The sequence below is a fragment of the Erithacus rubecula genome (genome assembly GCF_903797595.1).
Source record: "Erithacus rubecula genome assembly, chromosome: 3".
Lineage (NCBI taxonomy): Eukaryota > Metazoa > Chordata > Aves > Passeriformes > Muscicapidae > Erithacus > Erithacus rubecula.
Genome location: NC_136689.1, coordinates 10,126,791 through 10,141,890, shown reverse-complemented (window position 1 = coordinate 10,141,890; position 15,100 = coordinate 10,126,791). Strand labels below are relative to the sequence as shown.

Below are 15,100 nucleotides of genomic sequence, written 5' to 3'. Positions count from 1 at the left end.
AGTTAAGATTTCTGTGCTGAGCATCTCCTTTCTGATGTGAAAAGAATAAGTAATCATATTCAGTATGAAGGAAAATTAAAAGGAAGTGTGATTGACTTTGGGATGTGAAAGATGCACAGCATGCTGACCCAGCATACCAGCTGCCTTATCCTTGTGAAATTTATTGAGTGTGGCTCTCATCAGATTTAAACAAAGTGCTATAGTTTTTTTAGGGGAGCTCTTTCCATGCAGAACCACAAGGAAGAATGTTTAAATACACTTTTTATAAGAAACTAAGCTACAGGAGCCAAGAACTGTTGCTTTAACCATATTTAGGGGGAGAGCACAGGGGAGGTTCCACTTCCTCAGTATAAGAGTTGTAAGAAATGCCTGTAGAGATTTCATCCCATTCTGCTTTGCCAAGGAGCTACTCCAACGTTCTTTAGCCCAGGTCTAGACCAGCTTCATAAAGCACAATTGAGCCACTGCAGCATTATTTCTACATGTCCAAAGAAGCAGATTAAAGCCCCACAATGTATGAGAAGAAGAGCCACTGGAAGGAGTCATCATTCCCAAAGTCATGGCTGCTGAGTGATGCAGTGCTAGGGGAAGAAAAGAGCACTTCCAGACTTTCTTAGCTTTTCTGGCAATTGGAGCTGTCTATGTCTCTTCTTTAGGGAAGGGCTGAAAGTATCCATATGCTGTTTGTTCCTTTTGGTGGATCCCATGCCCTTAGTGGGACTTTACAAATTTGTATTTCATATTTCATATTTCATCTTAGTCAGCATGAAGACAAAGTATAATTTTACTTATGTTCACAAACTATTTCCCTCAAGGCTTCTTTTTCAATTCTGAATTCCCTCTTGTGAACTTGTTCAATCTGTCAGCCATCCAATTTGTCAATATCTCACTGGTTTTGTGGAACCCAGAAAAGAAACTCGCAGATACAAGGTGATTCACAGAAGATGCAAAGCTGGAAACAGCCTTATTTTAGTATATTCTCCAGGAAGATTGAGTTCTTTCCAGCACAAGAATCTCAGCCAACCAAGACAAAATGAATCATCTGCCATTTGTGTTATTATTTTCTGTACTAAACTTGTAGATTTGTGGTCTCTTCTTCACCATCATTCCCAGAAGTAGCAAGGACCTCCACATATGCTTTTCAAAGGTGGCACAGGCAGATTTTCCACATCAAGTACTCAAATGAGTACCAATTTCCTGTGTTTTTAACAAAAAAAAATAGTGGCAGATGCTGTCTTAGATCTCTGCAAACAATTTACTAATGGCATCAACAAAAACAAATCTGGAAAAGTCTTGTTGCATTCAGTACCATAAGTGACACAAACGTTTGATTTGTTTTTACCTTCATTTCAATTTCATGTTATCCTGACTAGAAGCAGATTTATCTGTGCTTGTACAGTTTCCAGGCAAAGCTGGTAAAAAGCACAATGGAATTCTGTGATAAATGCTGGTAAGATAATGCAAGATCTCTACAGACAAAGAAGTAGTGTGCTAGATTGGTTTTCTTTTTCTGAACTCTGACATTTTTTCTGTCATTTCAATTTCCCAGGGAAACCAGAGAGTTACATTTGGCCACTGTAATTGACATATGCTGTAGCACCCGGGGCAAATTCCAATGTGTAAGAAAGAAAGAAAATGTGGAAAATTATGTTATTGACGGACTGAGAATGTTCTGCAGTAATAAATTTCTAGCCAGTGAAACAGGCAGTCCAAAGCATTTAGAAATGCTTTGCTCTGAATTGTGATGACAATTAAAACCTCCATGCTTTTTTGTGAAAGTAAGTTTTCAAAACATTTCATTAGCAGACATCAAGATAATCTTGAAAATATTGGCCTAGGAGGGAGAAATCTACCAGATTAGATAACAGCTATTGTTATCTTATCTGATATAATGCAATAATTGAATATAATAATAACTAAAAACTCACATAACTGATCTTGAGCTAAATGTTTCAAAAGATTGAAGAGTTTAAGTCAATTATTTAATAGTTATAATGTATAATGTTATAATGTCTTTGAAATCTGCCAGTTCTCTAAAATATTCCAATTTTGTTGAAACACACTCAGAGAAGATTGTTCTATTAAAAATTGTTTGATTGAGTCTAAGAAAACTTGTTTAACCAGTAAGACAGGGCATTCAAATCTTTCACATACAGCAAGCTATAATCCAGAGACCATCTTCAAGTAGAAAAAGAAGTATACTTGTAATTGTAAGTTAATATTTATATGAGGACCTATGCTTTGCTGCACATTGACTCTCCAAAGTAGATCTGCTGATTCCTCTGAAGGTAGGATGAAATCCAAATGGTAATTTGAGAACATCAGTTCACCTGTGGAGAAGACATTGTGGATAACATCATGTCAAACACAAGCCACCAGCTCAGAGCTTGCATCATGTGATACAAGGAGTTAACTTTCCATGTTTTGCATTAGTGGCTAAAACATGATTGACAACACCAACATTTTGGCTATTGCTGGACTGTGCTTGCAAAGTGTCAAGACTTTATCCCTCTCTCCTATCCCTATCCCCAACAAGTAAGATGGAAGTGAGCAAGAGGCTAAGAGGGGACACAGCCAGGACAGGTGTCCTCAGCTGAAGGAGTATTTCTTGCCATAGGACACTGTGCTCAGCAGTAATAATTTGGGGAGAGGGGAAAGGGAAGATAATTGGGTTTATGGTATTTGTCTTGCCAAGCAGCCATGAATTATCATTATATCAGTCCATTAGTCTTGCCTTCCTTCTGTTTCTTCCCAGTCCCACAGGAGAGTAGAATGAGCAAGAGGCTGTGTGGGTGTTTGGCTCTTGGCCAGGATCAACCAATATTTCATTTCAACAGCAGCTGTTTCTTGATGTTTCTTGTTGTCAGGGAAAGATGACCCACCACTCCCCATCCTTCTGTCTCTCAGGTGCAATTTGGATATCTTATTTTGACTCACTGGTCTGCTGTATCTTTCTATTGAAAAGTTTTCAGGGAGAAGTAGTTTTCAATATTGCTGTTGCTATTGTTATGTCAGTTGATAAATTTAAAAAGTGAAGGGTAAACAAGCTATTATTTTCTAACACAAGGCAGCAAATGCAAAACCAGAGCACTGTCACATACCTCCAGGCCTGATGCCCAGGTTGTGGGGTGACAGGAGGAGCCCCTGGGGTCCCCCCACGGGTCACCAGGCAGGGTGGCCACCTTTACCAGCACACAGGGCTTCGAGGGGACAGTGTGGCAATGCTGCCTGACCCCCAGAGCTGGCAGGTGGGAAATCCCAGGGCAGGGCTGAGCAGGGTGTGAGGTGTGAGCCTCACACTGAGTGCCACACTGGTGGCATTCACACTGTTTATTGGCACCACAGAGAGAGTTTGGCCATTGCTCTACTTGAAACCACCAGGCACAGTAAAGAATTCCTGTCACTCAGTGAAGAGATAATCTATTATTGCTGAGGTCCTCTTTGCAAAAAAAACCTCCCATAATCATTAGGGACAAAATGAAACTGCTATTTAAACACAATTTCCCCATTTGTGTTTGACAAATCTTAGCAGTTTAAATACTGATAGGAACTTTTTGTCATGCTTTCTGTTAAAAATGAAGCATTAAGAAAGTTCAGTCCTTTTCACGGCAGTGTAACATTCATAGAAAAAGATTATGAGTTGATTTCTCGCTTCAATTTTCTCTCTTCTATATTTTTTTTTAAGTCTGACAATCATTTTGATGTTAAAAGCAAATTATGAGGTCTTCTCAGTTATCTTGTGTGAAATAAAGATGAACTGGACAAAAGAGCCCTAAATAGAAATTTCATGCTGTGATAAAAGATGGGAAATTATCATCTGTATCTCATGGAATGGATCTTAATCATTGCTAAGTGCAATAACAGAAAAAAGTAAAGTTGACAATATGTCTCCATGGATCTTTCCAGTCACATTAAGATTCACAAAGCCTGACGTTTAAGTACAATCAGAAATACTGCTGTCCAATTGATTTCTAATCCTCAGTATGAGTGGGAAAGTTGCAAAGCAGTAGAATAAAATAGAACATTCAGGACATATGTAGAGTGTCAATCTGCTCCATCCCATGATGGACTGGAGTAGCCAAACCAGTCAGAGAAGATGTGAATGATTTACAGGTTAGTGTCCAGAGCAGATTCCTTCAGGAAGAGAGGTACAGGAGTAATTTGGGCTCCCAGATCTCATTTGCATAGTTAGATGGATGCTAAAAGCCTGGTCCCAGTGAGATTCAGTGTTTCAATGGGAATTGAAACTTCTGAAATCAAAACTGGGTACCCGAGCTGCTGACATCATTTTGAAGATCTCACTTCACCCACTGCTGCCATTCTTGTAATCATTATTGACTTCTTATCTATGCCAAGGTTGATATTTCACCAGTCGATGACAGTTTTTTCTCAAAATATTTTAAAACAGGTAAATAGATATGTAATTAGGAACTATATATGTCACTCCTTCTCAGAAATCTTTCTCTGAAAAGTTTTCCTCTGCTTATAAATCCTAAACCAATAATTTTCAGATTCTCTCTAAATAGTTTTCAACCCCATAAATCTATCTCTCTTCCACAGTTGCAGCTCTTTTTGTGGAATTTGTAATCTGCACTTCTAATGGGCATAATCTCTTACTCCTGCAGCTCAAGAGACACTTTTCCAAATTCCAGCTCAAAGGACATTTAAAGTTCTGCAGTTAAAACTCTGGCCCTACCAGAGCCATCAGTTCTATTAAAATGAATACTCCCCCTACAAGAGCAACTTTGAGAGTTTCTTCATCATTTCTGTTAAATAAGGGCTAAGGAACAGAAAGCAGTTGAAGATAGATTACTAAGAAAATACGAGATGGGATACAATTCTGCAGCCTTGCCCAGAGCAGGAAAAACACAGCTTCAGGGACAACTCTCCAGGCAGGTTGCATGTTTTGCATTTAAAAACACAGGGAGAAATGCATGCACCAGCTGGGAGTGAGTACAGAACCAGAGCTTCACTTCTGGAGGTGAGCACTCCACCCTGCACACACACAGCCTCTCACTGCTGTTGTTGTCTAACCTAATTCCATCCTCTTTGCTTTTTGGTGACACAGGTTCAGAAAGAGGACAAAGAACCCCTCTCATATCAGCAGTTTTAGGCACTTCCACAGGAAAATGACCCAAATGGGAAAGGAATTGAGTCCTCATTTTTCACCAGCTGAAGCAGCTGTAGGTGTCTCCAGCCCATGGTACTCTTGGTTTCTGGGCAGCTGCAGCTCCCCACTGTGCCCACTGGTTACTCTGGTTCCCATCTCTTCTCAGACACTGGATCTTTTTACCTCCCTGAACATTTACTGTCCCTGGATTTAGTTTTCCATTTCTGCTGTTCAAAGTATTTTCCTGACTGAAACCTCTCAAAATTTGGATGCCGACAAGTCCCTGGCTCTGTGTCACATATAATTGCATTGGGCATGAGGATGGGTATAATAATTAGCATAAAACATGGAAATTAAAAATAGGCACTTCTGTTTTCTAAGTGTGTCAAGCAAGGAATTGGCAAGGTCAGACTTTCATTCTGTTCTGTGATAAGGCAAACTGGAAGCTGTCCCAATGTCAATACCAAGAGTGCATCTCACCCTAGCAAAGACATTTCTTTGGTAAATAAAGGCTTGGCAACCATTGTTTTCTCTTTACTGATCTAGTAAAACACATAGGAAGATGTTTTTAGATGCAAGTACGCCAAAGAAAAAAGGAATCCCACATAAAATTAAGTTCCTCCTGTGCTTAACTGCCAAAATTCATATGCAGGATTTTATTCTTTCTCACTCCAATTCAGAATCTTACTTGCATCTAAAACTGTCAATTTACTTAACACTCAGATATCAGTGGCACAACGTTTATTGGAGAAACACAGATATCTGCAGTCAGGACATGGCAGGAAAGTGCAGTTCAGTCCTGCTTTAAAATTTAGAATTATATACAAGCTCTCTTCCTGAGGAGAAAAACAGTATTCAAATTCACATGAAAGGAAAAAATCCTTACATAACCTTGATTCTGCCACTATGAATTTATTTATTTTTAAATTCCTCAAGGATATGGTAAGGGGGTGAAGCATGCAGGGGGCTGGGCTGACTGACCCTCCTTCCTCTCTGGATTTCCAAAACCCATGTTGAGGGAAGGAAGGGAAGGTAAAGGGCACTGGTGCTCACAGCACTGTCTCCTTCCACACTCCTCAGAAGCAAAGATGATGGGATTTCATCCTTTTGGTCCACTGAGGGGAGGGAAGAAATGGACCATAGAAATTAGAACTGGGAGAGACCACTAAGTCATCCAGTCCATTTCCCTGCAAGCGTGAGATTGTTCCCAAGTGCTATTTCCAGTCTAGATTTAAATTAATCAATTAACACTGGGGCTTTCAACAGTACCTTGGGAGACCATTCTAGCCTAATGGATCTCATTGTTAATAATTTTCACCAGTTATTCAGCCTGACTTTTATTTTCTTTGATGTCATCTCAGGACCTCAGTTCTGCTGTTCTAAACTTAGTGCCCACTTCCCTTCTTGAGGTTTGCACCTTCTAGATACTCAGAAGCACTCACACCATGTTCATAGTTTGCCTATTCAATTTTTGTGCTCTCTCCTGCAGGGCCACTCTTCTCTGCAGCCCCCAGCAGTCTTGCCTTTGTTTTCTGATTCCCATCCACTTGGGCAACCTCCTCACCATTCTTTTCTGCACTGGAAATCCACCTTTTGAATGAGGTTTAAGAGAAAGACCTGCACAAAAACACCTTGCAAAATGGACTAGCACAAGAATCCTTTCTCAGGCATGCCATGATGTGATCAAATAGAAAATGGGCTTGTGTCAGAAAGGGATTTTTGTTTCAGAGGAACTGAATTTGGAACTTACTGATAAGTGCACTCCCCCAGCCTTGTGGGTTTGGGCAGAATTTACTGAGCCTGGCTCTGAAAGGAGAGCCACGGCCACTCTCAGACAATACCTTGGCTCTTGCTTGCAGCACAGAGGAGTCAGAGATCAGGATAAGAGAGGACTGTCACTCTGTCCCTGCTCTTCCATTGATGAAGAGCTCTGCGAAGAATGGCTTTACCTAGGCAGCACAGTCAGAGGGAGGGTTACTCAACACATTAATAAGGGAAGAAAATACGAGGCTCTCAGAGGCCCTTTCTTTCCACAAAAATACAATCTATTCAGTTACACATAACACACATTTTGATGCAAGGACAGGAAATCCCTGTGCAACTCCAGTGTTTCAAAGACTGTTCCATTCATACCCCTAAATATCTGTAACCTCGCTGCTTGCCACTTCTTTGTTCCTATTATTTGTTACCTGTGCATCTGCCTTTTGTTCAGACTTCTGCTATTCCATTTCCTAAGCCCTCAACATGCTTCTTGCTTCCCATATTTTAGTCAGCTACATCAGCTGCTGCCATCCACCTCAGGGGTGTTCTTTGGGGTATCCAGTGTGAGCCAGGGGTTACAGCCAGGGTGCTCACTGAAGTCCCAAGTTCCTGTTTGTCACTGAAATTATCTCTACCACAGGTACAAGAGAAAATGCAGAGAAAAAAAATGAGCTGCAGCAGTCTTTATGGCTGGCAGATAAATGCATACTGTGAATTGATATATGCATACTATTAATCATTCCTGATATACACAGTCCTCTTATGGCTACACATTTTTTATATTTTTTTAGTCATGAGTGTGGTTTTATTCTCTGTGCAGAGCTGGGGACAGCAGAGCTCCCTTTGTCAGGAGTGCATTACCTACATCAGCACTGAAGAGCAAGGTATCCCATGCCACACACCAGCCCCTCAATCCTCAGCTCCCTCCTTGCACATACATCTTGATTTCTCTCCTCTTGAACTCTCAGAATAGAGGGGGTTGTGGATGCATCACCAGGTTGTGGGGAAAATGGACTGATGAACCTGAGAAAACACATCCCTCACTCCTAACCATAGACCTACCTCTCATATAAGCACTGACACACAGGGGCAATGGTTTCAGTTTCCAGAGAAATGTGCCCTTTTACTGGTTTGTTTGGGGTTTTTTGGATTTTTTTTAAGAAGATGAGGAGAAGAGCTCTGTGCCTGTTTGGCAGTATTTTCTGTGGGACATTGCCCACCCCTGGGGTGGCAGGAGCAGCCTGGCAGCACAGTTCCCACGGGGCTCTGCCCAGGTTCAAGGATCTGCCCTGGGACAGTGGGTGCAGGGCTGTGCCCACAGCACGTCCCTGCAGGCAGCTTTTCCAGCATCACTGCCCTTTCATGTCTTGGCTATCTCCTATTACAAAATTAAAGCCATTCTAAGAATGTGATAGGGCTGCCAGGGAAGAAGATAAGAGAAAATAATGCAGGACTTGTCAGTGCTATGTAACATCAAGAAATTTTCCTTCCCTAAACAAACTTGAAATGGAAACCTGAACTTATTCAGCTGTGAGTAGAGAGTATTAAAAAAAAAAAAAAAGAAAACCAACCCTCCTCTGTGATCAGAGCTCAATTAAGCTGCCTTGAAAATTATTCCAAATACACTTTTTTTTCAGATAACAATAGACAATCCTTTTGACTGATTTGTTAAAAAAGGTAAAGAATGAGCATAGAATTATTGCTTATCAGAAAGAGAAGCAGCACCATTTAAAATAACATGAAATTGTATCCCATGAATTATTCAGAAGGGCTGATGTTACACTATCATTATTTCTGGCTTTCCTTTTTACTGCATTGCATTTTGTAAGTTGTCTCCCACCCAATAAAAGAGGTGTGGGTTTTCTTAATTAATCAAACCTGATTTTTCTATTTTTTTTTCCTAATTTAAAATTAATATTTTTTGAGCAGTGAGTTGTCTTCATGGTGTCATGCTGAAAAAGAAGATAGATTTCACTACCCCTAGCAGGGTCTAAAACATGCAGTGCAATAGTCACTTGCATACTGGCTGGTGCGTCTCTACATGTCATGCCAGCTGCTGAGAAACCAAAGTGTGATCCCAGTTGTATTCTGGCATTAGCAGTTGTACACTCCATGCTGCTCTGTGTGAATTAGGCTCACTGAATTTCACAGTTCTCGGATACACAGCCAATGTGATTCAGTTTGCTGATTGCAGGTACCAGTCTACACCTCCTGCAATTACCTCATGGTTTTGATTTTCCTTTCCAACACAAAAATATGCAAGGCTAACAAACTCATTTGTCCTAATTACCATAGCCCACTAAGAGTAACTCTTTTAAAATCAGTGGAAGCATTGACTAGACTAGCCAAAACTCTCTTGTTTCATTGGTAGAGCTGTGTCTTCAAGCAGGTGGGAGTAGGTATTTTGTGTTTATGGCCACAACTGACTTAAAAGCCCAGCTCATAACCATAATCCATAAAATGTCAGCCAGTTCTCCACATCCAGCTTATCTGCTGAGCAAACCTTCATATTTTTGCTTGCTTATTCTCTCTTCTGTCAACATCTTTCTGAATTATTTCTATTGCAAGCTCTGTGGCTGCAGGCCTGGTGTCTTGAGAGGTCCCATAGGGAAAACATCCCTGTTTGCTTTCTATGTGTAATAGTTCAGCTCAAGGAAAAATGACCATCCTTGAATATACTAACATTGATACAATTATCCTACATTATTGTGGGGGAAAAAAGCTGGAAAAAAAATCTCAAGAAGTTTAAACATAAGAGGAAAAAAATGTAAAGGCGCTAGATTTGTTCTGCATGTCCTCTTATGATTTGGGGACTTTTGATCAGGATTTTGCTGCTTGGAAGAGAAATCTTTCTAAGAGCATCTCTCCACAGTGTAGAAAGGTTTACTTCTTCTGGCTGTCTGTAGGTCTTCAGAGTTCATGGAGATACTGAGATGTAATGCAGACTATCAAAAAACAAATATCTAAACTAGGGCAGATGGATCACCTCCTAGGAAAATTCCTCTCCTTTCACTATAAAGAAAGTCTACAGCAATTAGCTCAGCTATGGACATCTAAACTCTAGTTATCCAGAACAGCTGAAATTAATCTCCCTGCTGGTGTCAGCAAATGAAAATGGCTTATAATAAAATCCAGTTTCTTTTCAACAGCTCAGCTATGATGTGAAAGTTTGCCCTATCATTGACAGACAAAAACTGAATATTGGATCTTCAAGGCTCCCCCTGCCTGGCTGTGAGAGGAGGTCCTGCCCCTAGACCCAGAATGGGCTCAGGCTTTCAGCAGAGCACCAGAAGGGATTGTTACCTCACTGGATCATTAGACTGAATCTGTGACCAAAGGCAATGTGCCATTTATGTGTACATTTTTGGTTTATAATGCAACTAATTGATTGACAGAATTTGTCAAGATAAAATGCAGTGAATTCCCACCCTGCTCTCTCAGCTGTCCTCAACAATAGGGTGTTAGCCACTATGCTGACACAGCTTCCCAATTTCCTTTCCCCTGCTCCATTTCCTTTTCAAATTGAAAACTATTAGAAGTCTTTAGGCAAATAATAGAAATGTAATGCAGGTGCCTGTTATAAATCGTTCACTAGTTACTTTTAACCTAATGTCTCCTCAAACATTACTTTGCAGGAGGCAGCGAGGGTAGGAAATGCCTCATGAACTCTGACAATGAGTGGGTCAGGAGTTAAGGTCATAATAATGTAACTCATTTCTCCTTGTTTGTCAAATAACCTGAATGCAGTTACATCCCTGGATCTCTCACCCGAGACTGACTCCCCTCAGTAAGAACAGGAGTCTTGTGGGGGCAATCTCCATCCTGGGTCAAACCCTGATGTACAGCCTAAGCAGGGTAGGTGCCATTAGGCTGGTGCTGCCAGTTGCTGTTCATGTAGGATTCTGCCACTCACAAAGCCATAGCTTTCCTAGGCATGGCTTGAGGATGTGCTCAGCTGGAGTCTGGATCTGCTCCATGTTAAATTAATCTATTTTTATGAGGGAGTCAACTTCCATAAATAGAAATTACTTGAGAAGTTTGAAGTATTCTGCAAGCAAAATAAAACAGGAAGTAAACATTAATAACAAGAGTTAGTAATTACTGGTTTTAATGCAAAAGAGACAAATGTACAGAAGTGCCTATTAATTCTGAATCACTGAAGCAAATATCTAGGCTCCAGAGCTGGAAATGCTGCCTAAAATGCCAGTGTGATTAGTCAATGCTAAAATCTGCCTTCATCAGCTAGGCATCATGTCTCGTTCTCAGAGAAAAATTCCTCCCATGTTCACTGGCAATAATATCAAACATTACACAGGGGATAAAGCTCCAGCTCTGTGTATGTACCAAACAAGGCATGTAAGAGGACAATCTGTTAGCGTGGATGCTCCTGAGCACAGCGGACAACTGTCAGCTTGTTGGAAGTGTTTCTCATCATGCTGGGTGCCCTCACAGGCAGCACTGAACAGTGCTACGTTGGTCACAGATCACTTTCTCCATTTGGCTCCCCAGTGAGCTGTAAATATTTCAAAGCTAATGCATAAGTCATGTACACCTGGGTTTCCAAGTGCCACAGCAGTGAGACATAACTCTTGGGTATTTCTGAGCATAGAGGAGCATGGATTATTTTCTGACGCTGCAAATGGAAAATACATTGAGATCTTCAGTGTTTAACACTCAGACTGGCTCTGCAAATTCTTGGAAGCCATTGCCTCCCAGCCCCAGGCAACATCTAAGTGATGTTCTGCAAACACTTGCACCTTGCCAGGACTGGAAGCACCCCAGGCTGTGTCCACACATGGCTGTCTACTGGGGCCCCATATGAAAGCCAACATATGGAGTTAATTCACTCAAACATGAGCACCCCAAGCACACTGGCTGTGGCTGTGCAGGTGGACATTGTTATAGCAAACAACATCAGAGGGATTCATGTTATTGCTACATCTGATAAATGCTGGGCACCTTTCTGTTTCATTTGTGAATAAATCCAGACCTTACAGAAAATCCTGAGTGCATTCATCAGCTTACCCTCATCTGAGAGGAGAAAAAGAGTTTTTATTTGTGGATAAAATGATTGAAAAAATGAAAGACATCACACTGTGTACTGGGCTGACTGGGGGGTTGAGGAAGGTGTAGATCCCAGAGAGCAGGAGGGCTTACCCAGGTGGTTTGCCCTGTATTTTCAGAGTCTGGTGCTTTGACTACAGGGTGAAGGGGGAGAGGAGGAGGCACACCAGGGGTGTGCTAATGTTAGGAGAAGGAAACAGCTGGTCTCACTGCCCTGAGAAGGAGGATTGACTGAGGTCCTCAGGGGCAGACAGAGAGACTCACGGGTTTCTGTAGGAGGGAATTGCCTCTTGGTGTACTCCTGCTGTTCTGAGGTAAATAAGGCTCTATCTCCAGTGGTATATAAATAAAATAGAACAAAAAAAAAAAAAAGTTGATTCTTTTCACAGGTCTTCCAACCAAGGAAAATATTGCATACTGTTGAAGAAAATGTACACTGCTTTTTGAGATGCTGAGTGAGACTCAAGCATCTCAGTGGCAGGCAGTGGCCCATGAAATGTTGGATGTTAGTCCATGTGAAAGACACTGTTAACTAGATGGACATGTCACAATCTAAGATACCTGCTATTTTTCTCACAAAAGCAGTGACCCTAAAGCAAAGCAATTTTAATGTACAGACTATGAGCACTTTTCTTTGTAGGGAACAAGTAATTTTTCACACCTCAACTTTTTACCTAGTAATAAAACTGGAATAAACACAAAGGCTTTTTCTCCTCTCCATTTCTCCCATGTGTTTCCATCTTCACTTCTTGGGTTTTCAAGATCTTCAGCTCTATTTTTTCTCCCCAATAAATACTCTAAAACATGTTTTTAGGGCCACATGTATAGTAACAAATAGAGATTAAACTCTCAGCACAGGCATGCAGTGATGTGTACTTTGTCACTTGTACCTGTAATAATTTCTGTATGGGTCTCTCACAACCAGGGGCTCAGATGTAATTAACTGAATTTTTCACAATACTTACACCTGTTCTACACATGCCACAATGATGCAATGTCACATTGCAACTAAACCTTTTGGATTACTGATGTAAATTTTGTATTGGTATAGGTGTGAAATAATTATATTTTTATATAATTTGCAATTATATTCATTAATCATGGCAACAGTGCTACAGCATGTCATCCACCACTAATCCCAGTGCTGTGTGGACATTATGAAGGCTGTTGATGTGTTTACTGACAGGGAAATCATTGGCAGCCCCAAACCTTTTGTTTTAAATGTTATTTCCTTCTCCAGTCTGCTCTTTTGTCATTTAACACCAATAGATTTTATAAGGGAACATGGCCCCAAACATGCCAAGCAAAAAAAAAAAAATCTCTGCAATTTCTCAGTTTTTCTGCTATTCAATAGACCTTTTAAGAGGAAAAAAATATTTTTGCTGACTCTGTAAAATTATTCCTAAAGCTTTTCTAAAGCTAAAGTAATACCATAGAAACAGCATCACCACGGCCCACAGGAAGATTATTTCAATTCCTCCTATGGGTATTTGCAGTCTCAGTCCTGTCTTCATCACTGACTGGTCACCCTTTGAGGTCTTGATTCAGCTGCCTAAACACAGGTGCGTGTTTTCACTGAAACTCTTTATGGATGCATGAGGAGTGTGCAGAACCTCCTGGACTCCCCAGACAGCAGCCAGACCTCAGGCAGGACATCAAGAGCATCTCAGGTGACCCCACTTGGCACAGCCACACCAACACCTGCAGTGTGAGCCACTGTGCTGCACTGTGCAGATGTTTGCTGCACACAGCCATTGTGTCAACAGCCCTACCCTCAGAGGCTGCTCTGTCACTTCTAGAGGAAGCACCTGTCAGGCAAAAAAGTTCCTTTTTCCCAAGAGCTGCTCCCTTGTTCTTTGGTATTCAGAGAGATGAGCCCAGAGATGTGTTTTTTCAAGGGATAAGTTCATTCTAAATTCTACTTTGAAATTGTCTACAGGGCTGAATAATCTATGTTTTAGAGTCAAATACAGTTCTTGTTGAAGTCTCTAAGCATTTTGCAACTGACTCCAAATAAATTAATATTTATTCCTAGAAAGTGTGTATGTGAACCAAGTAAGGGACATCTTTCAATTGCTGTCACCATCATGTGGAGAGGCTGGTCTCAGTGATAAATGCTCCGTCCCACACTGAAAAGAGCACTGGTGAAAAAATTAAAAGGAAACTGGACTGAAAGTCAAATATGATGGGGTATTTTCTTCATGATTTTTAAAGAGCAGCCCCAGAAGCATTACTTCCATTTTATTTAGTACTTAGAGAGCAACAGCAATGAAACCTAACATTACAGGGAGTATATGTTCCCACCAGAAAATGTCTTCAACAGCTCATAAAAACCTGACCATTTATCAGCACTGCAGGAGATCTTTATTACCTCCCTAAAGCATATGCTCTGCTATGATGTAGTTATTGATTTAACAAGTAAACTTCATGGTGAGCTTTTATCTTGGAATTAGCAGCAAGACTGAAATATAGACCTTATTATTCTAATAACACAGAGATGTGAGATTCCTGCATATTCCAAAGGCCGTATCATCACCTTAATAAGCATCCCATTAGGGCTGTCTGGCTGCCACATCAAAGCATGTGCTGTGAGGACTTTAACAATCATGGTATCATACTCACCCACAGCAATTTCACAGCACTTTTGTTTTTCCTCCTACAGGTTTGGACATCAGGCAAGCTCAGGTTATTGTGCTGTCATCGGGTACCAAGTGTATAAATGGGGAATACATAAATGACCAAGGGCTTGCTGTCAACGACTGCCATGCAGAAATCGTGGCAAGAAGGGCATTTGTTCACTTCCTCTACTCACAGCTGGAACTACACTTAAGGTAACTGAATTCTGTTGATTTTTGGGGCTGTTATATGGCCTTCAGTGGAACAGATCCATCCTCCAGACAGCTGATTTATTTGTTTCATTATGTCATTTTTTCTGAGTCTTTAGGTGATGGAGGAACAATACACTGTACAAAAATATCTGAGAGTTAGGTAGTCTGAAGTGTTGGGTCATGAGCTGCTTTACTTCAGCTGATTCTCTTTCAGTAGTGATTAGATATGACTCATAAAGCTGGGCTTTATGAAGCCTGATGATTTTGTACAAATCTTTACATGCAGCCTTATTAGCATCATTCACTGACCAGAGACTTGAAGGGAGTCATTTTGCTT

General features: G+C 40.8%; 1 protein-coding gene across 1 annotated transcript in view; it reads left to right on the top strand.

Annotated features, from left to right (window-relative positions):
* ADARB2 (adenosine deaminase RNA specific B2 (inactive)) overlaps positions 1-15,100 on the top strand; it is a 299,798-nt gene that overhangs the window by 241,609 nt on the left and 43,089 nt on the right. Inside the window, exon 5 of the mRNA XM_079301298.1 lies at positions 14,598-14,766. Coding sequence (XP_079157424.1) covers positions 14,598-14,766 — 169 coding nt within the window. The remainder of the gene's footprint in view (positions 1-14,597; positions 14,767-15,100) is intronic.